The sequence below is a fragment of the Chiloscyllium punctatum genome, chromosome 3, assembly GCF_047496795.1.
Source record: "Chiloscyllium punctatum isolate Juve2018m chromosome 3, sChiPun1.3, whole genome shotgun sequence".
Taxonomy (NCBI): Eukaryota; Metazoa; Chordata; class Chondrichthyes; order Orectolobiformes; family Hemiscylliidae; genus Chiloscyllium; species Chiloscyllium punctatum.
The window spans coordinates 22,043,723-22,068,370 of record NC_092741.1 but is presented as its reverse complement, the minus strand read 5'-3'; the positions used below and the strand labels follow the sequence as shown (position 1 = coordinate 22,068,370).

General features: G+C 47.1%; 1 protein-coding gene across 3 annotated transcripts in view; it reads right to left on the bottom strand.

The window, feature by feature from the left end:
• LOC140456880 (CSC1-like protein 2) overlaps positions 1-23,826 on the bottom strand; it is a 66,044-nt gene extending 42,218 nt beyond the window's left edge. Inside the window, exons 1-8 of one of the 3 annotated variants that reach the window (XM_072550791.1) lie at positions 23,664-23,826; positions 18,003-18,155; positions 12,695-12,774; positions 11,292-11,361; positions 10,349-10,386; positions 6,536-6,678; positions 4,983-5,034; positions 805-913 (exon numbers count right to left, since the gene is read on the bottom strand). In XM_072550791.1, coding sequence (XP_072406892.1) covers positions 805-913; positions 4,983-5,034; positions 6,536-6,678; positions 10,349-10,386; positions 11,292-11,361; positions 12,695-12,774; positions 18,003-18,155; positions 23,664-23,762 — 744 coding nt within the window. In that variant the 5' untranslated portion in view covers positions 23,763-23,826. Of the gene's footprint in view, positions 1-804; positions 914-4,982; positions 5,035-6,535; positions 6,679-10,348; positions 10,387-11,291; positions 11,362-12,694; positions 12,775-18,002; positions 18,187-23,663 lie in introns of all 3 variants that reach the window. The other 2 variants (XM_072550797.1, XM_072550805.1) reach the window with 2 other exon arrangements.
• Between the last annotated feature and the right edge of the window lie 822 nt (positions 23,827-24,648).

Below are 24,648 nucleotides of genomic sequence, written 5' to 3'. Positions count from 1 at the left end.
CATTATTGACTTTCGGCGGGATGTTACTCATGCTCCCCCTACACATTAACAGCACAGAGGTGGAACGAGTGGAAAGTGTAAAGTTCCTGGGAGTGGTCATCCACAACAAGCTTTCTTGGACTCTTCATGTCGACTCACTGGTTACTAAGGCCCAACAACGTCCCTTCTTTGTCAGGCAGCTGAGGAAATGTGGCATGGTGGTGAATACCCTTGCCAATTTTTATAGGTGCGCCATCGAGACCATTCTGTCTGGATGTATCACTACCTGGTATGGCAACTGTACCATTCAAGATCAGAGATGGTGAACTCGGCCCAGACAATCACAAAGGCCAATCTGCCATCTATAGAATCCATCTCCCAGGTCCTCGGTCAAGGAAAGGCCGCCAGCATCCTCAAAGATCCATCCCACCCTGGCAATGTTTTCCTGCAACCTCTACCACTGTGGAGAAGGTACAGGATCCTGAACACATGCACCAACCAATTTCAAAACAGTTTCTACCCTATTGTTGTTAGAATACTGAATGGACTCACAAACTCTTCACATTTGTCTGTACCTGTGGTTTTATTTTGGTGCTGTTTACCTATTATTTACTTATCTATGCTACTGAACTCTGTGATCTGCCTGTGTTGTTCACAAGACAAAGCTTTTCACTGTGCCTCGGTACAGGTGACAACAAATTCAATTCAAATCAATTCAAAGAGACAACCTGATGAGGCTGAGCAACTGGATAAGATGTCAGAGGTTTAAACATCAGTCCGTAGGGATAACGAGGAAGCAATAAAGAGTTGAGGGCATGAACTTACCACGTCATCCTCTCTGTCCTGCAAACTGGAAGTGTGGTGCCTCAGGACTAAGATGGTGAGGAGCAGATAGATCACACCAAAAATGGTGTGAAGCCACAGCAAGTTATTCCTGCAACATCATGCGAAAAGTCAGACCACAGAAATCATTGCATTTCACAGGCAATTCACAGTCACGGTGGCTGTAAAACTGTGGTTTCAATTTTATGTGTTATGCCAGTCAGGCCCAGTGTAATCTGATCCACACACGATCGAAGGACTGCCAACTGGGATTAAGTCTATTCCCAGAGGTTCAATCACATGACTTCTCCCAGGATTCTTGTCCTGTGACATACTGCCTTCATAAACCAATTGGAGAACAATCAACTCACTACCCAGACAACCTCTCCTCCCTTTATCAACACTTATAGATCTGGGAAGGAAACTGAAAAAAAAATGTACTCTTAATAATTTTTATCCAAGATTGTACACAGCAGTGACTTGGAGACTCGACACCAATCCTAGAGATCATTGCGTCACAGGGCTGATGGGAGGCCCAAGGCCTGCATGGGACAGTGCTGATGGGAGGCCTGGGGCCTACATGGGACAGGGCTGATGGGAGGCCTGGGGCCTGTATGGGACAGTGCTGATGGGAGGCCTGGGGCCTACATGGGACAGGGCTGATGGGAGGCCTGGGGCCTGTATGGGACAGTGCTGATGGGAGGCCTGGGGCCTGTATGGGACAGGGCTGATGGGAGGCCTGGGGCCTACATGGGACAGGGCTGATGGGAGGCCCAAGGCCTGCATGGGGCAGGGCTGATGGGAGGCCTGGGGCCTACATGGGACAGGGCTGATGGGAGGCCTGGGGCCTGTATGGGACAGGGCTGATGGGAGGCCCAAGGCCTGCATGGGACAGGGCTGATGGGAGGCCTGGGGCCTACATGGGACAGGGCTGATGGGAGGCCCAAGGCCTGCATGGGACAGGGCTGATGGGAGGCCCAAGGCCTGCATGGGACAGGGCTGATGGGAGGCCCAAGGCCTGCATGGGACAGGGCTGATGGGAGGCCCAAGGCCTGCATGGGACAGGGCTGATGGGAGGCCCAAGGCCTGCATGGGACAGGGCTGATGGGAGGCCTGGGGCCTACATGGGACAGGACTGATGGGAGGCCTGGGGCCTGCATGGGACAGGGCTGATGGGAGGCCTGGGGCCTGCATGGGACAGGGCTGATGGGAGGCCTGGGGCCTGCATGGGACAGGGCTGATGGGAGGCCTGGGGCCTGCATGGGACAGGGCTGATGGGAGGCCTGGGGCCTGTATGGGGCAGGGCTGATGGGAGGCCTGGGGCCTGTATGGGGCAGGGCTAATGGGAGGCCTGGGGCCTGTATGGGGCAGGGCTGATGGGAGGCCTGGGGCCTGTATGGGGCAGGGCTGATGGGAGGCCTGGGGCCTGCATGGGGCAGGGCTGATGGGAAGCCTGGGGCCTGCATGGGACAGGGCTGATGGGAGGCCTGGGGTCTGCATGGGACAGGGCTGATGGGAGGCCTGGGGCCTGTATGGGACAGGGCTGATGGGAGGACTAGGGTTTGTATAGCACGGAACTGACAGGAAGCCAAGGGTCTGCACAAGCAGTAATGGCAGGAGGTTTCAGGACCATATAGGGCAGCACTGACGGGAGAGCCTAGGCTTTTCAGAAATATCAATTACTACTAGTCCTTAGTTTTGTTGAAAAAAAATCAAGTAGTTTATAAATCAGGTTTTTAAAAATCATTTAATTGTTTAAATTCACAGGGACTTTACCACCAGATGGCAATTAGCAGTAGGAGACCAAACTAACTTGGGTCTAATAGTCCTGGACCTCAAAGACCCACAGGAGGGTTCCCAAATGGACATCCATTTCCAGGACATGGCAGCCCTGGAGGAACGTCATAAGGGGACATTTTTAAATATTGTCACTTTCTTTGAACAGTTTCCTTCATTACGCTTAAAAAATATTGGAAATAGGTGAAGGCTCAAGCATCAGTCAGTTGGGTAATGAGACTTTTAGGTTTCCATTGGACATCGGCAAGATTCCATGTGTGGGCTGGAACTGGGGGTGGGAGGGGGTCATGTGACGATGCTAACACAAGAAGAATTAATGACAGTTGGCAATCTGAACCTAGAGGGGAAGAGATCAAATCTCACTCTGGCATATTAGAAAACTTTATTTAGGAAGTATTGGCTAGACCGGAAAATGATAATATTAAAACACAATGGGTTTATGAACATCACCTTGGTCTGGCTATGTGAGACTCCAAAGTTTACTATCAGTTTTTAATGAACTCAGTGCAACTAGAGAAGGGTAATGTGTTTGCCCTTTTCAGTATCATCCACAAACTTGGAACAAGAGATAAAGCACCAAACTGTCTCTCAATGAGGTTCTCCTGACACGGAACTTTCTAGAATTGATTCTTGGAAAACGCAGGAAGGTGAAATTGAAGATGAACAGTCCAGCCATGATCTCATTCAATGGTGGGAGTAGACTCGATGGGCTGAATGGCCATCTATATCTGTTCCAATGTTTTCTGGTCTGTACGCAATTGGTTGATCTCAGAAGATTGCAGGGAGGGGAGGGAGATAGTTTTTTTTAATATCTTCTTATTGTCACAAAATGACAAACTGCCTCATTTCACAACATGAGAAATTAGCCCATCTTAGTTCATCCATTCTGGTTGCCCCTCATATTCAGAATTCAGATGATTGATAAATGATTACAAGATCTCTGGTTCTGTTATTCCTTTAGTAATCAGTTCCATGTCTTGATCACACCATGTGTGATGATAAGCTTCCTAACATCAATCCTAAATTTGCCTTTAACTGACTTTAATGTCTCTAATCTACCAGAACTCACTGTCTGCCGACATACTCAATAAAGGTCACACATAGTTATAATCTCCCAGGTGAAACATACAGACTTGGAGTAATCACAGAGGCTGGATAGGCTGGGAGCTTTTTCACTAGAGCATAGGAGGTTGAGAGATGGCTTTGTAGGTTTATAAAATCATGCAGTGTATAGGTAAGGTGGATGGCAGGTATAGAACATAGAACAATACAGCACAGAACAGGCCCTTCGGCGCTGCTCATTGGATGCTGCCTGAACTGCTGTGCTCTTCCAGCACCACTAATCCAGTATTTGCTTTCCAGCATCTGCAGTCATTGTTTTTACCTCTTCGACCTACGATGTTGTGCCGAACATTTGTCCTAGCTTAAGCACCTATCCATGTATCTATTCAATTGCCACTTAAAGGTCACCAACGATTCTGACTCTGCCACTCCCACAGGCAGCGCATTCCATGCCCCCACCACGCTCTGGGTAAAGAACCTACCCCTGACTCCCCCCATACCTTCCACCCTTCACCTTAAATTTATGTCCCCTTGTGTATCTTTTCCCTAGGGTGGTGATTTCAAGACAACAGGGCACACTTTTAAGAGGAAAAAGATTTTTAAAAGACACAAGGGACAATTTTTTTTTTAACAGAGAGAGCTGTTCATGAAATGAACTTCCAGTGGATGTGGTGGATGCAGGTACAGTTACAAGGTTTTAAAGACATTTGGAGAAGTTCATGAGTAAGAAATGTTTGGAGGGATATGGGCCAAGCACAAGCAGTTGGGACTAATTTAGTTAGGGATTATAGTTGACATGGACTGGTTGGATGAAAGGGTTTGTTTCCGTGCTATATGACTGTATAAATAAAGACTTGGACCATTTTACTGAAAAGGGAACTACAAATATTCTCCGCAAACAAAAGGAATATGGCCAGGCTTGCAGTTTTTGTTTAAATTTCCCAGAAGACGGGTTGGACCGAAGGGTCTGTTTCCATGCTGTACATCTCTATGACTCTAAATCCAATAATTCCCTCACTGCCATCTCCATGACACCTAGAGTCAATCAGCACCTTTTTGTCTTGCAGTTAAAATTGTTTGAAATTTGGCATTCTTGTGTTTGTCCTGATGTGTGCAAGCTGAACAACTTTGACACTATCAGCAATACACAGGCTAGAATGCCACACTACAAGTTGGAATAACCTGTAACACGCACAGATGGACTTCACTGATAAACCATGGCCAAATCTCTCGAGTCAAATAAGTGATGACAGGTCTAGGTAACATCAGCAGCAAAACCACATCATTCACATTCGGTCATTCAGTCCCAACTCCACACTTACTTGGTCTTCATGTTCCCTATTGTTGTTCTTCCAAAACTTTGAGGATCTTGGTCTGCAAGTTTCAAAAACAAAATAGGAATTGTGTTTTTCCAACATTCTATCCCATGTCAAACACACAGAGCAATTTGCAATGACAGTAACTGGAGTTCACACCAATTAGTATCATCACCCTGTACAAACGAACAACAATTAGGAACAACAGAACTTGCATTCATATAGCATTTTTCACAATCTCCACACATGCCAAAGCACCCGACAGCTAATTAAGGGTTTTTAATTCATATATAGTGTGTTCATTACTGTGTGCTCTGAGGCTTTTGCCCGAAACGTCAATTTCGCTGCTCTTTGGACGCTGCCTGAACTGCTGTGCTCTTCCAGCACCACTAATCCAGTATTTGGTTTTCAGCATCTGCAGTCATTGTTTTTACTCTGTGTGCTCTGAGGACTGATTCACTCAGTTAGCTGGACACCTAGTTTGCGATACAGTGACATTAGAACAGTCGGTTTTAATACCATCACCAACTGAGGTTACCGTGAACGACTCTCCTTCTCAACCTAGTTTCCCCCCCCCACCTGAGGCACGGTGGCCCTGAGGTTAAACTTCCACTAGTCATCTCCCTCTAATGCCCTATGGTCTGGTAATGCTCCAGCATTTCACCTTGCCCTTACCTGTATTACTAGTAAGATTGGTATTTAATGGCCATCCCTAAAGGTTAACTGTATCCTGAATGAGGCCATTTCAGCAGACAGCTAAGCATCGGCCAATACAATGTTAGGAAATGTTAGTGCAATGTATTGATTGGTAGATCAGGGCCAATGGACTCCTCCCATTTGTTTAGAGTCACAGGGTTGTACAACAACTCCAATCCAACTCATCCATGCCGACTAGATATCCTAAATTAATCTAGTCTCATTTGCCCATATTGGCCTATATTCCTCTAAATTCTTCCTATTCATATACCCATCCAGATGTCTTTTAAAATGTTAACCTCCACCACATCCTCTGGCAACTCATTCCATACACCCTCTGTGTGAAAAGGTTGCCCATTTGGTCCCTTTTAAAACTTTGTCCTCTGACCTTATGCCCTCTAGTTTTTTACTCCCCTACCCTGGGAAAAAGACCTTGTCTATTTATCCTATCCATGCCCCTCATGATTTTATAAACCTCTATAAGGTCACCCCTCAGCCTCCGACGCTCCAGGGAAAACAGCCCCAGCCTGTTCAACCTCTCCCTGTAGCTCAAATCCTCCAACTCTGGCAACATCCTTGTAAATCTTTTCTAAACCCTTTCAAGTTCAACAACTCATTAGAATGCTCATAATCTCAGGATAAACAAGTTTATTCCCCACTGGAATGATATCTTATCTTTAATGCTGGTGGTCATGGTCTGTCTCACACAAAGAGGAACATCTTTTAAGTATCCATCTTTGTGTGAGACACCCACCCTATTGGACCCTTTCTGAAATGGGAAGGCCTCTGTCAGTTCACTGCTCAGCCTTGTCTTTTCTGCAGGAAGGAACCTCAGTCAGTTCCGTTCATCAAACCCCACCTACCCAGCAAACTGCCAGAGAGGTTCACGGGTAAAATGATGGCCACAGACATGACACTTATTGCCACCAGCAGGACGATGAGGTGACGTTGGAAAGATAAGTAGTGGATGGCATCCTCTCCACATTTCTCCTGCATCTCATTGTCCCTGCAAGAAACACAAAAACAGAGGGGGTCACGAGAGCCTGGGAGAACCAAAAGGCAGACTTAGCTCTGCTTCCACTACCCCTTACCTAACCTCTCAAAAACCCTCTCAATGATTCAGCCATTAGAACTGTCAATGTTGGCTCAGTGCTAGCACTCTGCAGCCCCTGTACGCCCTGCGTCGCCCATAGTCCTGATGAAGGGCTTAGGCCCGAAACGTCGACTCTCCTGCTCCTCAGATGCTGCCCAACCGGCTGTGCTTTTCCAGCACCACACTCTTTGACTTATATTCTCAACACGTTGGCTTCATTAGAAGGATTCACATTTGGTATCTGTCCCTCACTTGCCTCCATAGAAGAAAATGGAAGAATTCTCCTCTAGTTGTTGGGCCCAGGAATTTCACAGGACATAGGAACTCGGAGCAGGAGTAGGTCACCTGACCCTTCCAGCCTGCTCCACCATTCAATAACATCATGGCTGACCTTTTCATGGAGTCAGCTTCACTTACCCGCTCTCTCACTATATCCCTTTTCTGTTCAAAAATCTATCTTTACCTTAAAAGCATTCAACGGTGTAGCCTCCGCTGCTTCACTGGGCAGGGAATTCCACAGATTCACAACCCCTTGGGTGAAGACATTCCTCCTCAACTCAGCCCTAAGTCTGCTCCCTCCCCCCCTTACTCTGAGGTTAAACACCGCTTTGAGGGTGGGGAGTTAAACAATGTTCAAGGCAGATCGTCTAAGCACAACAGTTACCTTTCCCAACAGGACGTCAATGAACCATTTGTGAATTAGAAACAGAATGAGGCCATCCAGCCCTTCAGCTTACTGCACCATTTGATAAGATCATGACTGATCTAATAATGGAAAAAATGAGGACTGCAGATGCTGGAGATCAGAGTCAACAGAGTGGTGCTGGAAAAGCGCAGCAGGTCAGGCAGCATTCGAGGAGCAGGGGAATTGACGTTTCGGGCTTAAGCCCTTCATCAGGAATGGCCTTCACGTCACTTTCCTGACTGTTCCCAAAAACCTTTGCATCCCTCGTTAGTCACAAACCTGCCTACCTCTGCCTTCAAAGAATTCAGTGACATTCAGAGTCCCCAGTTCTAGATTCTCCCACACAAGGAAACACCATTTCAGCATCTACCTTGTCAAGTCCCTTCAAGATTTTGTGTGTTTCAAAAAGATCGCCTCTCATTCTTCTAAAGTCACACAACACGGGAACAGACCTTGGGTCCAACAGTCCAAACTAACCATGTTCTCAAACTAAACTAATCCCACCTGCCTGCGCTTGGCCCATATCCTTCCAAACATTTCCTATTCATATACTGTACTCATCCAAATCTCTTTTAAATGTTATAACTGTACCTGCAAAACAGGCAACCAATTGAATACCATGTATCAGAAGAGGCCTCTCCAACATCCTGTACAGCCTCAACATAACATCTCAACTCCTTTACTCAAAAGGTCAAAACTCCAAAGACCTATCTGAGCCTTCCTTTAAAGATTTTGGAATATTGAGGGCAGTTCTGGTCTCCCTCCTATCGGAATGATACTGTGAAACTTGAAAGAGTTCAGAAAAGATTTACAAGGATGGTGCCAGGGTTGGAGGGTTTGAGCTTTCGGGAGAGGCTGAACAGGCTGGGGCTGTTTTCCCTGGAATGTCGGAGGCTGAGGGATGACCTGATGGAGGTTTATAAAATTATGAGGGGCATGTATAGGATTATTAGACAAGATCTTTTCCCTGGGGTGGGGGAGTCCAGAACTAGAGGGTATAGGTTTAGGGTGAGAGGGGAAAGATATAAAAGAGACCTAAGGGACAACTTTTACACACAGTGGGTGGTACGTGTATGGAATGCATTGTTAGAGGAAGTGGTGGAGGCTAGTACAATGACAGCATTTAAAAGGCATCTGGATGGGTATATGAATAGGAAGGGTTTGGAGGGATATAGGCCAAGTGCTGGCAAATGGGACGAGCTTAATTTAGGGTATCTGGTCAGTGTGGATGATTTGGACCGAAGTGTCTGTTTCCATGCTGTGCAGCTCTATGACTGTATGATTGTAACCGCACAGCCTCCATCACAGGAATCCAGTGAGCTCTGTCTGAACTGTTTCAAATGCAATCATGTCCTTTCACAAGGAAAAACAGACCAAAACTGTACACAATATTCCAGATGTGGCCTCACCAGCTGAAGTAAATCTCTCAGGTTTTTTTTACATTCTACCCCCATCACAATAAACACCAACATTTCAACTGCCTTCCTAATCTTTACCTGTACCTGCAGACTAACTTCTTGTGATTCATGTACCAAGACCCCCAGATCCCTCTGCACCAACAAGCTTCATATCAATTGTACTGACAGCGGGTTTGAGAGAAAGGGTCTTACCCTGGGTCACCTTCCACCAACATCTTCAATGGTAGTGACCAATTTCCATGATCCCCCCCCTACTTTTAAAGTTCCACACTTGAGATCTGCGATGGTCACATTTCTTGTGGGTGGTGGAACAGCTGATAGACCACGTACATTCCGGTTTGAGGGAATGACTCTTATATTCCCAATTCATTCCACCAAAGTCACATTCCAGCAGTGGAGCTTCCCACTGACTTTGACTCGTCCTGAGTGACATTCCCTCAGCTGAGCCAGGTGTGCACGTGTGTCACTCTGTCTGTGCGTCTATGTGTATGTGTGTCTGTATGTATGTGTGTGTGTCTGTGTCTGTGTGTGCGTATGTGTCTGTGTATATGTGTCTGTGCATCTGTGTCTGGAGTCCAATGGTTGATGTGCTGTTTGACTGGGACAGGAATAATGTATTATAGATGGGCTTCAGATTGGTTCCACAGGTCGGCGCAACATCAACAGCTGAAGGGCCTGTACTGCACTGTAATGTTCTAGGTTCTATGAAACTCAGAGCTGCAGTAGACCATTCAGCCCTGCTCCATCATTCAGTATGATCTTGGCTGATCCTCCATCTCAATGCCATGTTCCCAATTTCTCCCCATGCCTCTTGATGCCGCTAAAATCTAAATATTTATCCAACTGTTCCTTGAGTACATTCAGTGACTTGGCCCCCACAGGTTCACTACCTTTTGAGTGCAGAAATGTTGCCTCATCTCATCCCTAAATGGTCCTGAGTCTATGACCCCTCCATCTAGACATTCTCCTTGCATCTAGTCTGTCCAACCCTGTAGGAATTTTATATCTCAATAAGAATCACTCTCATCCGTCTAAACTCTAGATAATACAGGCCAATCTTTCCTCATAGGACAGAACTTGTGCCAGCCAAGTGAATCTCTGCTTCACCCAAACTAAGGCAAGGACATCCTGCCTTACACAGGGAGACCAAAATTGCATATGCATATTTCTGCACTCAAATCCGCTTGCAAATGAAGGCTAATATACCATTGGCCTTCCTAATTGCTTGCTGCACTTGTCTACTTTCATTGACTAGTGGACAAGGGCACCCAGATCCCTTTGTATATTTACATTTCCCAATGTGTCAGCATTTCAATATGACTCCACCTTTCTGGTATAAACCCGAGTGCATAACTTCACACTGAGCAACTTTGTACTGAATGTGCTGCTTTTCACGTCCTCACCTCTCCCCCACTACCCACCCCCATCACTCCAAAATAAAAAGATGGTCATCATTGGGACGAGAAGGTCAGACACTCACTTCATGGTAAAGGTGTTAGTCAGCCACGAGCAGAAACCCTGCAAGTGAAAACAAAACTCGCTCAAGCATTTATCACACAACGAGATTCAGAACACCCGACAGATCACTGAGAGTGTGAGGGTACAGGCCACAGGGTCAAAGACAGCAAGGTAAATGTAGCTCATCCCTCACGTGCAGACACAAGCCCAGGAGCAGGTTGGACCTAAGGCCTAACATTCACCCGTCATGGCTCAGAGGCCAGCTTAATCCCTACATGCCACACCCCACCCCCAGCCCCCCTGATCAGGTTAGGTGGGCACCGGTCTGAATTGAAGTTGACATCGCTCAGAGGAGGGATTACAACAGGACCTGGTCTTGTTTCCCTCAAGTGGATGTGACAAACACGCCAAAACACCAGCGTTGAAGAGAAGCTGTCTGCAATCTCCTGATCCTACACCCAACATCACACAAAACAAAAACACAATGACCTGGCCACACGTGGCTGTTTGTGGAAGCTTTCTGTGCGTGCATTGGCTGCCTCATTTTCGATGCCACAGCACAGTCTATGTAAGAGTGGGAGTAGACCATTCAGCCCAACATGAATGCTACATCAGTCAATTAGACCATGGCTGATCATCGCGATTCCCATTCATCCTCACAATATCCCTCAGTGTCATTAGCCTTTCTGAGGGGTATCAATTTCAGTCTTGAACCTGCTCAATTGATGATGTTTTCAAAGAAAATTCCAAAGATTCACCACTCTCGTCGTTTCAGTCTTAAACCTCCTGAGATGATGCCCCTGGTACTAGAGTCACCAGACAGGGGACACACCCTATTGCTTTCACCCACTCGGTCACTCTGTGAGAATTCTCTCAATTTCATTCTTTGAACCTCTTCAAGTGTAAAGAGGGAAAGGGGATAATATCCAAAGTGAGGGTAGGACAAGTGACTCCTTACTACTCACAGCATCTTTGATACTTTGTTCCGTAAATGAAGAGTGTCTTTTGTATCTTCTGGGTGAACCCTCGGCCTCACTGTAAAACAGAACGGCTCAAGTTCAGTGACAGCGTGACGTCATGGGGTCAGCCATTATTTACTTAATTACACCAACCCAAAGTGAGTTTCACATTTGCCCTCCCTTACTCATCTTCCAAAAGGCACAAGGTCAGGCCGGGGCTGGGGTTGGGGATAAATGATTTCACAGGCCCTTTCTGACTGGGGCGTCCATTACAGGAGCCAGGGCTCTTAACGGCAGAGTCGACATCGGAGGGTGTCGTAAACTGAACACAAACACACACAAACAACCTCTCACACAGACATGGGCACATACATATATACACACACACACACACACACACACACACAAACAACCTCTCACACAGACAAAGGCACATACATATATACACACACACACATATAGTCTCTGACACACACACACACACACAAACAAACACGCAATGTCTCACACAAACAAATACATACATAAGGCATAGATACACATACACAGAATCTCACTTTCTCTCTTCTATCTCTCTCTCACACACAAACACAATTAAATAAAACAAAAAACTGCTGATTATGAGATCTAAAACCGAAACAGAATTTGCTTGTCAGACCTGACAGCAGCTTGGAAAAGGTGCCATTTCAGATGAAGATGGGTTTTTTCAGGGGGTATGGGGGACTGTGATCAGACAGGTGGAGACAGAGCCCAGAGGGAGTGAAATGAAAGGGGTATACAGACGAGGGGATAGACACAGAATCTCTCTCTCGCTCTCTCTCTCACTCACACACACACACTCACCCAGAGTGACCAAGTCCTGGGGAATAAATGATGGTACACTTCGACTTGTAAGGGGTGAGCCTGTGAGAGGAGATGGATGGGGAAAATGCAGGCAAGACAGAGAGTGACCAGGGGTGCTGGTGCGTAAGTGACAGATGCAAGGGAGGGCCCAGGTGATATGAAAGTCTAATGTTGGGGAGTGAGCACTAATAGGAGACTATAGAGGATCACGAAGATAGGACAAACTGTCCCGTCTTACCCAGTGACACAAAACCTAAGCCACAGGATTAGCCAGTGCAAACACAGCAGTCCCACTGAATCAGGCATTGTTCACCCTGATAGACACACACACACACACACACACACACACACAGTTACTGGATAACACTGAAAATAAATCACAGGTGATATCACCCCATCAGCTAATTCCACTGGTACTGAGGCCAGCTCCTCCCCCTTCGGTCAACCCAATTCTGCTGAAATGTGAGATGACCCGGTGTGTGTACTGAATGAGCCAGCAGAGGGAGGCGGCGAGTCCACGATGGAAGAGGAAACTTCCCTTCGTTGGAGATAAAGAACTGAATCACCTCGAGATGTCAGAGACCAGGGCAAGGCGCCCGTAATCCCACGCCGTCTTCCTCAGCATAGAAAACAACAAGATCAAGACCTGGAAAAGAAAATTATAAAAATCATTCCAAATACTGTTAAACACAACAAAAAAAAAATCAATTAAAAATAAGGACTGGTATTAAAGTTTTAAAATTCTTAAAAAAGCACAAAGGCTCAACAGGCTGAGAAAGGTGGAAATCAAGTATTAGACACGCGCAGGAAGACAGACACAAAGGTAGAGGATTGGGAAGCCTTAAAAACCAGCAGAAGGAACAAAAAATACATCAAGAGGGGAGAAAATGAAATATGAGAGTAAACTAGCTAGTAATACTAAAGAAGATTGCAAGAGTTTTTTTCAGATATATAAAAGGGAAGGGACAGGCAAGAATAGACACTGAGCCACTGGAAAATGAGGCTGGTGAAGTAGTAGTGAAAAGCAAAGAAATGGCAGAGGTACTTTCCATCAGTTTTCACAGTGGGAGAGACCAGCAGCATACCAGAACTTCAAGACAGTCTGGGGGCAGAGGTGAGTGTAGTGGCCATCACTCTGGAGAAGGTACTGGGGAAGCTGAAAAGGTCTGGAGGTGGATACATTACACAGACCTGATGGATCACTGATGAAGGGCTCTTGCCCGAAACGTCGATTTTCCTGCTCCTCGGATGTTGCCTGAACTGCTGTGCTTTTCCAGCACCACTCTACTCCAGAACCTGATGGACCACACCCCAGGGTTCTGAAGGAGATAGCGGAGCGGTTTGTGGAGACATACCTAGTGATCTTCTAGGAATCAAGGAGGGATCCAGAGGACTGGAAATGGCTAATATAACACCGCTGTTGAAGAAGGGAGGAGACAGAAAACTATAGGCCGGGTAGCCTGACCTCAGTCATTGGTAAGATTTCAGAGTCCATTATTAAGGATGAGACTGCGGAGTACTTGGACATACATGAAAAAAAAATAGGGCTGAGTCAGCACAGCTTCATTAAGGGGAGGTCATACCTGACAAATCTGTTAGATTTCTTTGAGGAGGTAGTGAGAAAGTTGGAAAAAGTGGACATGATCTATTTGGATTTGGTTTGTTTTATTAATGTCACATGCACCAAGATACAGTGGAAGGTGTTGTTTTGCACGCTCTGCAGGCAGATCATACCACACACAGTGCATCAGGGTAGCAGAACAGAGTTCAGAATACAGTGTTACAGCTGCAGAGAAGGTGCAGTGAGAGAGAGATCAGAATTAACATTTGAGAAGATGGTTGAAAAATCTGATAACAGCAGGGAAGAAGCTGTTCTTGAATCTGATCGTACGTGTATACAAACTTTTATATCTTCAACCTGATGGAACAGGATGCAAGAGAGTATAACCGGGATGGGAGCGGTCTTTGATTATGTTGGTTCTTTCCCGAGGCAATGGGAAGTATAGATGGAGTCAATGGATGGAGGGCTGGTTCACGTGATAGACTGGGCTGTGTTCACAACTCTCTATAGTTTTGTGCAGTCTTGGGCACAGCAGTTGCCACACCACGCTGTGATGCAGCCAGATGGGATGCCTTCTATGATTCATCAATAAAACTCGGTAGTATCCCTGTGCACAGATTAAATTTCCTTCACCTCCTGAGGAGGTAGAGAGGTTATTGTGCTTTCTCGGTTGTTGTATTGACATGAGAAGACCAGGACAGTGTTAGTGATCATCACTCCCAGGAACTTGATGCTCTTGACCATCTCCACCTCAGTACCATTGATATAGCCGGGGGCATGCCCTCCACTCCGCTTCCTGAAGTCAATGACCAGCTCCTTTGGTTTGCTGATGTTGATGGAGAGATTGTTGTCTTTACACCATGCTGTTAAGCACTCAGACTCTTCCCTGTGTTCTGTCTTGTCATTGTTTGAGATCTCACCTGCAAGGGTGGTGTTGTCAGCAAACATGTAAGTAGAGCTGGGGCGGAATTTGACCACATAGTCATATATGTGTAAGGAGTACAGTGGGGGGGGGGGGGGGGGGTGAGTATGCAGCCTTGCTGGACACTGGCGTCAAGGATCATCATGGAGGTGCTATTGTGGCCTATTCTTACTGTTTGTGGTCTGTGGGTCAGGAAGTCAAGGATCAAGTTACAGAGCGGGGTGCCAAGACCTATACCTTGGAGTTTACAGATTATAGAGTCACAGAGATGTACAGCATGGAAACAGACCCTTCGGTCCAACCCGTCCACAACATCCAGATATCCCAACCCAATATAGTCCCAGCTGCCAGCACCCGGCCTAAATCTCTCCAAACCCTTCCTATTCATATACCCATCCAGATGCCTTTTAAATGTCGCAATTGTATTAGCCTCCACCACATCCTCTGGCAGCTCATTCCATACACGTACCACCCTCTGAGTGAAAAAGTTGCCCCGTAGGTCTCTCTTATATCTTACCCCTCTCACCCTAAACCTATGCCCTCTAGTTCGTGACTCTCCCATCCCAGGGAAAAGACTTTGTCTATTTACCCTATCCATGCCCCTCATGACTTTATAAACCGCTACAAGGTCACCCCTCAGCCTCCGACGCTCCAGGGAAAATAGCCCCAACCTGTTCAGCCTCTCCCTGTAGCTCAAATCCTCCGACCCCGGCAACATCTTTGCCAAACTTTTCTGAACCCTTTCAAGTTTCACAACATCCTTCCTATAGGAAGGAGACCAGAATTGCACACAATATTCCAACAGTGGCCTAACCAATGTCCTGTACAGCCACAACATGACCTCCCAACTCCTGTACTCATATACCAAATGCCTCCTTCACTATCCTATCTACCTGCGACTCCACTTTCAAGGAGCTATGAACCTGCACTCCAAGGTCTCTTTGTTCAGCAACACTCCCTAGGACCTTACTATTAAGTGTATAAGTCCTGCTAAGATTTGCTTTCCCAAAATGCAGCACCTCACGTTTATCTGAATTAAACTCCATCTGCCACTTCTCAGCCCATTGGCCCATCTGATCAAGATCCTGTTGTAATCTGAGGTAACCCTCTTCACTGTCCACTACACCTCCAATTTTGGTGTCATCAGCAAACTTACTAACTATACCTCTTATGCTCACATCCACATCATTTATATAAATGACAAAATTAGAGGACCTAGCACCGATCCTTATGGCACTCCACTGGTCACAGGCCTCCAGTCTGAAAAACAACCCTCCACCACCACCCACTGTTTTCTACCTTTGAGCCAGTTCTGTATCCAAATGGCTAGTTCCCCCTGTATTCCGTGAGATCTAACCTTGCTAACCAGTCTCCCATGGGGAACCTTGTCGAACGCCTTACTGAAGTCCATATAGATCACATCTACTGCTCTGCCCTCATCAATCCTCTTTGTTACTTCTTTGAAAAACTCAATCAAGTTTGTGAGACATGAGTTCCAACGCACAAAACCATGCTGACTATCCCTAATTTTCCAAAATGTCACCATCTATTTCCCTACAGTCTATATCTTCCATATCCTTTTCCACAGTAAATACTGATGCAAAATACTCGTTTAGTATCTGCCCCATCTCATGTGGCTCCACACAAAGGTCGCCTTGCTGATCTTTGAGGGGTCCTATTCTCTCCCTAGTTACCCTTTTGTCCTTAAATTAGTTTGTCTGGTCCATACAGGATCTGAGTGCATGACTGGAGACTCCATCCGGACCAGTCACTTTCTGTGGGTTCACCCTCAAAGGCTGACCTGATGTCGGGGCCGGTGACCATGGGTACAGGTGCACCAGAGGATGCTGGGATAGGTGACACCATTACGGAAAGGAGTGATTGATGGAATTACGGCCAGAGATGAGAAGCTTTAAACAGGAGGAGAGAATAAAAACGAAGAGCTGCCGTTCTCTGAAGAGGTGAATGACACCGTGATCAAGCTTTTTGACGTTAATAGAGTTTCGGAAACCGAACACAAGGAATAGCTGTTTGCACTGCTTGCTGACCATGATGACTCCATTACCAGAAAAAAAAAAGAGAAAGAGAAGCAGAATTGGAAAACACAGAGGGTTGCGAGGATGTGAAATCACTCTCTGCCAGAAACCCTGAACACAGCAGCCTGAAATGAAGGGGAGAGCTCTCCCATGAATTCAACACGCACTCAAGTAGCAGATGGAGACTGCTGTGCCTACCTGTGTACATACTTTTAAATTGTCTAAATATTAGATTACTTACAGTGTGGAAACAGGTCCTTCGGCCCAACAAGTCCACACCAACCCGCCGAAGCGCAACCCACCCAGACCCATTCCCCTACATTTACCCCTTCGCCTAACACTACGGGCAATTTAGCATGGCCAATTCACCTGACCGGCACATCTTTGGACTGTGGGAGGAAACCGGAGCACCCGGAGGAAACCCACGCAGACACGGGGAGAACATGCAAACTCCACACAGAGAGTCGCCTGAGGCGTGAATTGAACCCGGGTCCTCTGGCGCTGTGAGGCAGCAGTGCTAACCACTGTGCCACCGTGCCGTCCATAAATATTTGAAGAATAAAAGAAGTAGAGAAGAGGTCAGTAGGAACTAGGCGATGGACTGACTTGGCCTCATCGGCTCAGCTTCCAGTTTATACATGATTGAACCAAAAAGATTTTTTTTAAATACTGAGGTTGCTCGACATCAAGTACAGCAATTAGAAGTTCCGCCCTCTGGCACGTTCCATTCTTACAGCGTCAGACATTAACATAAAGTGAGTGACTTTGGTTTCCATTGCATTGCCTGAGTCACAAAGTCACTATGTTTCAACAACAACCTGAATTCATGTAGCAGTTTTTAACATCATGAAACATATCGAGGCACTTTGCAAGAGCTTTATAAATCATCATAAGTATTGCCTCCAAAGATGCAATTTAAAAAAAAACAAAGGTTCATCTTTACCTCTGCAGTTGGCATGATGCATTTGATGCCAAAGTGAGATTAGTTTTTATACAATCTGGATTTTTAAACAAATTCATTCTCTGCAGCGTTAACACCTGCAGCGAGTCTGAGCTGCATTCTTGTTTTCAAATTGCTTTGTTCCCTCACCTCTATCTGTATTCCTCTGCCTTTAGCTGCCCAGACCCCAATCCCTTTCCTAAACCTTGCCATCTCAGTCTCTCTCCTGCTCCTTGGGTAGGCCATTGTTTTGGCCACCATCGGTCCTCAAATGAGGCTCATCATCGTTCTTTGTTTGATAACTGCATTTGTGAAGCACCTTTAGTGGCTCTGCACTATTAAGCCATCACTCTGTGGGGCGACTCTTGGTCAGTGGCACGCGGGAGCACCTTCGAAATAGACTGACTCCACTTACCCAGAAAGTGACAAAGTAGATAAGCAGGACGGTGGGGATTCCTCCAAAACTGTTACCCTGCAGCACCGTGGATCCCCGCTCGAGGTTGAAGCAGTTGGTGCTATTAAATGCAGCAGTTGTCCTCAGCACTCGGCCCATCACGGTGGGCGGGATCTAGAGAGCAAACAGCTCCCAATAATTTCATCTAGAAGGCGATGCCAAAAGGATCAACAAAAATAGCGACTTCTTCATTGTCCTTCAATAAACATTATTTACCCAGCGACAACAACTCACCCCCAAAAGGATGAAGGGCTTGACTTTTGCGAGAAAGAACAGAACATAGAACATTTGCCCCCCCCCCCCCCCCCCAGAAAGCCCAGAGGTGAAGGATATAACAAAAGCCAATCTGCACGGACTTTTACTAGCATTTATTGACAGAGATATTCCTTCAGGGAAGGAATCTGCCATCCTTACCTGGGTCTGGCCTACGTGTGACTCCTAGACCCACAAAAATATGGTTGACTCTTAACTGCCCTCTGGGCAATTAGGGATGGGCAATAAATGCTGCCCCAGCCAGCAACGCCCTCATCCCATGAATGAATAAAGAGAGATATGCATTCCAAACGGGTTAAATTCACACCAAATAAAAACTGAAAAGACTGCGGATACTGTCAATCAGAAACAAAAAAAAACAAAGTTGCTAGAAATCAACTCTCTCACCGAACCCAAAACGGTAACTTCTGATTTCTCTTCACAAATGTTGCCAGACCTGCTGAGCTTTTCCAGCAACTGCGGTTTTTGTTTCTAAACTCATACACAGACTTGAAACGTTCACTCAGCTTCTCTCTCCACAGACACTGCCAGACCTACTGAGTTTCTGCAGCGTGCTCCCTTTCAGATTTTCAGCATCTGCAGAATTTTGCTTCTTTTCTCCTCCCAGTTTCAATTCCTTCTTATATACAACAGCTTAAGCTCAGAGGCCAATGGGCTGAGGAGTGGCAGATGGAGTTTAATTTAGATAATTGAGAGGTACTGCACTTTGAGAAAGCAAATCTTAGCAGGACTTGTACACTTAATGGTAAGGTCCTAGGGAGTGTTGCTGAACAAAGAGACCTTGGGGTGCAGGTTCATAGCTCCTTGAAATTGGAGTTGCAGATAGATATGTTAGTGAAGAAGGCGTTTGGTATGCTTGCCTTTATTGGTCAGAGCAATGTGTATTGGAGTTGGGGGGTCATGTTGTGGCTGTACAGGACATTAGTCCGGCTACTTTTGGAATACTGCATTCAGTTTTGGTCTCCCTCCTATAGGAAGGATGTTGTTAAGTTTGAAAAGGTCCATAAAAGATTTACAAGGATGTTGCCAGGGTTGGAAGGCTTGAACTATCGGGAGAGGCTGAACAGGCTGTTTACTCTGGAGCGTTGGAGGCTGAGGGGGCGACCTCATAGAGGGTTATAAAATCATAAGGAGAACGGAGGGGGTAAAGAGACAAGGTTTTTTTTCCCCAGAAGCGATTCACAGGAGGCTCCCAAGCACTGAGGATGTCACCTAGACAGGGGACAAAACGTCTGAACACAAATTCCCAGCTCGGCGAACAGGACCCCTTTGTTTTACATTGCCTGTCCAAACTCACCACTTCAAACTCGTGTATGTTAAATTTCATTGGCCAATGTGTCTGACAATTCTACCAGCCTGCTTCCATCCTCCTGAAATCTTTACTCCCCTCACTAACAAGTAAAAAGGGCTGCGGATGCTGTGGAACTGCACAGATGCTGCCAGTGCTGCTGAGTTTCTCTGTTGTTAAATTTTTGTTTAGAAGTCGCCACTACTTCTCTGTCTCCTCTCAATCAGCTGATTTTGCATCAAAGCGACTACTTGTTCCTTTTCTCCCACGTGTTTCTGCCATCGACTGCCAAGTCTGTTTGTGACTGTTCAGCAAACCGCTTTTGAAAATCCACATACGAGGTGTCAACATCACCAAGAAAATACCACTTCAACTAAACATGACTCACCCGAAACTAACCGCCGCTGGCTTTCTCTCATTAATCTGCACTCATGCAAGCAATTTACTTTTCCAGATTTTCAATGCTAAAGCTTTCCCACCAGCAAGGTGAAACCAACTGGCTCAATATAATCAGATGGTAAACACAACTAAATACAGCAAGGAATCAGGAGAAGATTCTTTATCTTCTGAGAGTCCAACACCAGGGGGCACTGTGCTTTAAAATTAGGATTTGGAGATGTCAGTGTTGGACTGGGGTGTACAAAGTTAAAAATCACACAACACCAGGTTATAGTCCAACAGGTTTAATTGGAAGCACCAGCTTTCGGAGTGATGCTCCTTAATCAGGTGGTTGTGTGGATGAAGGAGCGGCGCTCCGAAAGCTAGTGCTTCCAATTAAGTCTGTTGGACTATAACCTGGTGTTGTGTGATTTTTTACTTTAAAATTAGGATCCTTCCTTCAGGACAGAGATGAGGAGAAATGGTCTCTCGCAGAGATTGAGAGACTTTAACTTATTCACTCGTGGGCAGCATTGGCCCGCCCAGTATTTATTGCCCGTCCCCAGTTGCCCCCTTGAGAAGGTGGGGGTGAGCTGCCTTTTTGAACTGCTGCAGTCCACCTGCTGTAAGATGACCCGCAATGCCCTTAGGGAGGGAATTCCAGGATTTTGACCCAGCGACAGTGAGGGAACGGCGATACATTTCCAAGTCAGGATGATGAGGGGCTTGGAGGGGAATTTGCAAGTGGAGGGGTGTTCCCATGTATCTGCTGCCCTTGTCCTTCAAGATGGAATGTGCTGTCTAATGATCTTTGATGAATTTCTGCAGTGCACCTTGTAGATAGTACCCACTGCTGCTACTGAGACATGGGTGGTGGAGGGAGTGGATGTTTGTGGATATAGTGCCACTCAAGTGGGCTGCTTTGTCCCGGATGGTGTCAAAGCTCTTGAGTCCTGACTTGTGGCTTGTCGATGATGGACAGACTTTGGGGAGTCAAGTGGTGAGTGACTGACTCATTTTGTGATTTTATAACTCTGCCTCAGAGAGTGGTGGTGGCGGCGAATATTTTTAAGCCTGAAGTGGGTACATTCCTGTGAGACAAGGGAATCAAAGAGATACATGGGAAGTTCGAAACACAAACAGCCCATGATCTTGGTGAATGACTACTGAATAGTCTACTTTGGGTCCTGGTTGTGTATACTGAGGGAGTACAGCATTGCCTGACGTGCCATCTTCTAGATATGGCAATAAGGACATAGTCCCATCAAGTGGACATTAGAAATCGCAATGGGGTAATTGAGAGGAAATCAAACCTGTTGGGAGAGGAACTTTGAATGGGAGTGGGCTTAGGGCAGGTCATCTGGGTAAAGATCAAGCCAAAAATCAGACCTCCCGTCTCTAACTTCCCAGGATCTGTAGCCTCTTGACGGAGACAGTTTGAGATTCTCCTAATTTCACCCTTGAACAGTCAATACTGAGGCTTCCTTGTTCTGGAGATCACCAAGGAAGGAGTCTCTGGTCAAACAATCAAATCTGAGCTTTTCAAAGATCTTGATCTGATCGCTGTCAAACAGGTAAAAACAATGACTGCAGATGCTGGAAAGCAAATACTGGATTAGTGGTGCTGGAAGAGTACAGCAGTTCAGGCAGCATCCAACGAGCAGCGAGATCGACGTTTCGGGCAAAAGCCCTTCATCAGGAATCCTCAAACAGTCCATTACAGTCAAGCCAGAGCACAGTGACTTCGGACAATTACAAATCCAGCATTTCCTTTCGTTTTCCATATCCACCCACAACCAGGACGGCTAATTCACTGTGAAACACTGGCACGTGAGAAGTTCACATAACTCTTTTCTTTCAACCTTCAAATGGTTCCTTAACACTATTTCTATCGTCACTCTAATTTTCGCAGAAGTACCAGTTGTGGTGAGAAAGTGAAAGTAAACCCATGGAGAATTCTGATGTCCCTCCCTGCAACTCTCTCAGAAATAACTTCCAGGGTAATGCAATAAGGAATGGCAGCTGAAGCAGAGTGAGTCAGAAACAGGCTCTCTCTCTCTCTCTCTCTCAGTTCAATGCAGAGGCAGCACAGTGCTGTGCACAGCACAGACTGTGTGGAACTCATTGCCACATAGGGCTGTGGAGGCCAAGTCACTGAGTGTACAATAGTCCCCCCATAGCCGCTGGGATACCTTCCAAGACCCACCGCGGAAGCCTGAAACAGTCTCCTGGTCCCTAGTTCTGAAACGTTCCCTATAATATGTTTGGGCCATGGTAAACCGCGGAAACCAGACCCATGGATACAGGGGTCACCCTGTATTTAAGACCAAGACAGACAGGTTCTTCATTAGGAAGGGGCTCAAAGGAACAATGGGAGTTGAGAAGCACATCAGCCATGGTTGAATGGCTGAGCAGACTCAGTGCATCTATTCCTTAAAGTGTGGAAGCAGGCCATTCAGCCCATTGGCCCTCCAAAGACCATCCCACCCAGACCCATCCCCCCCAACCTTATTCCCTGTAATCCTGCATTTCTCATGGTTAACCCACCTAGCCTGCACAATTTCACATGGCCAATTCACCTGACCTGCCCATCTTTGCTGAAAATGTGTTGCTGGAAAAGCGCAGCAGGTCAGGCAGCATCCAAGGAACAGGAGAATCGACGTTTCGGGCACATCTTTGTGACTGTGGGAGGAAACCGGAGCACCCAGAGGAAACCCGCACAGACACAGGGAGAACGTGCAAACTCCACGCAATCACCCAAGGGTGGATTTGAACCTAGACCCCCCTGGTGCTGAGAGGCAGCGGTGCTAAACCACTGAGCCACTCCTATACCTTCTGGTCTTATGCAGAGGGAGTGCTGCACTGAGGGAGGACAGCACAGAAGATGCATAACAGCAAGGGAGGGGAGAGCTGAGAGACAGCTGCTTGGTCAGAGCCAAGGCTTTTAAACAGAAATCTCAGGAGAAGATATGGTATGGACCGGCGCTATGTGAGAGAAGTGTAGAGGCACCTAGCAGTATCCCATCAATCTTTACCCAGGAACAGATTCATTTTGATGAGATTATTAACTCATTTCAAGTTACTGTCCTTCAGTACATGTGGCAAGATTACAATGGCCTCTGAAGCACCTTACAATTCACCCAACTAATGACACCAAGTGTGGACAGGGCTGTGAGGGGACTGGCCACAGGATGGGACAAGGCTGTGAGGGGACTGACCACAGGGTGGGACAGGGCTGTGAGGGGACTGACCACAGGGTGGGACAAGGCTGTGAGGGGACTGACCACAGGGTGGGACAGGGCTGTGAGGGGACTGACCACAGGGTGGGACAGGGCTGTGAGGGGACTGGCCACAGGGTGGGACAGGGCTGTGAGGGGACTGGCCACAGGATGGGACAGGGCTGTGAGGGCACTGACCACAGGGTGGGACAGGGGCTGTGAGGGGACTGACCACAGGGTGGGACAGGGCTGTGAGGGGACTGACCACAGACTGGGACAGGGCTGTGAGGGGACTGACCACAGACTGGGACAGGGCTGTGAGGGGACTGACCACAGAGAGGGACAGGGGATGGTTAAGTCGGGAATGGCCAGCGTGGCGATAAAGTGCACAAGAAGAAGTAAGGAGAGAGTTTCTCAGAGCTGCGTGAACTGTTGATCCCTGTAAAGTTGTCAGTAGAAACCCACCTGCAGAGGAATATTCCCCTCCCCTGGAGTCAGTGGCTCATCTCCCAGAGATTCCCGATCAGCACCTTCCCTCGGTTCAGCCTCTTGCCTCATGAACATTTCCTGTTTGAATTGACCTTTTTTTTAAAACAGACCCCACCCAGTCAAAAGAGAACAAACCCGTGAGTTAAAGTGAAACTAAGTCAGGCCGGGGAGCAGCTGGAAGGCACGAACCAACACAGCAAATCCCACACTGAGCGAGGGTGTAAGGGTTCGGGGTTACACCAGACACCCTCACAGAGACACACAACCCCACACACACCCCCTCACAGAGACACACAACCCCACACACACACCCCCTCACAGAGACACACAACCCCACACACACACACCCTCACAGGGACACACAACCCCACACACACCCCCTCAGAGACTCACAACCCCACACACCCACCCTCAAACAGACACACCCCCTCACAGAGACACACAACCCCACACACACACCCCCTCACAGAGACACACAACCCCACACACACCCCCTCAGAGACTCACAACCCCACACACCCACCCTCACAGACACACCCCCTCACAGAGACACACAACCCCACACACACACAACCCCACACACAGACACAACCCCTCACAGAGACACACAACCCCACACACACCCCCTCACAGAGACACACAACCCCACACATCCACCCTCAAACAGACACAGCCCCTCACAGAGACACACAACCCCTCACAGAGACACACAACCCCACACACTCATACACAACCCCACACACAGACCCTCACAGAGACACACAACCCCACACACCCACCCTCAAACAGACACACCCCCTCACAGAGACACACAACCCCACACACCCACCCTCAAACAGACACATCCCCTCACAGAGACACACAACCCCACACACTCATACACAACCCCACACACAGACACACAACCCCACACACCCACCCTCAAACAGACACACCCCCTCACAGAGACACACAACCCCAC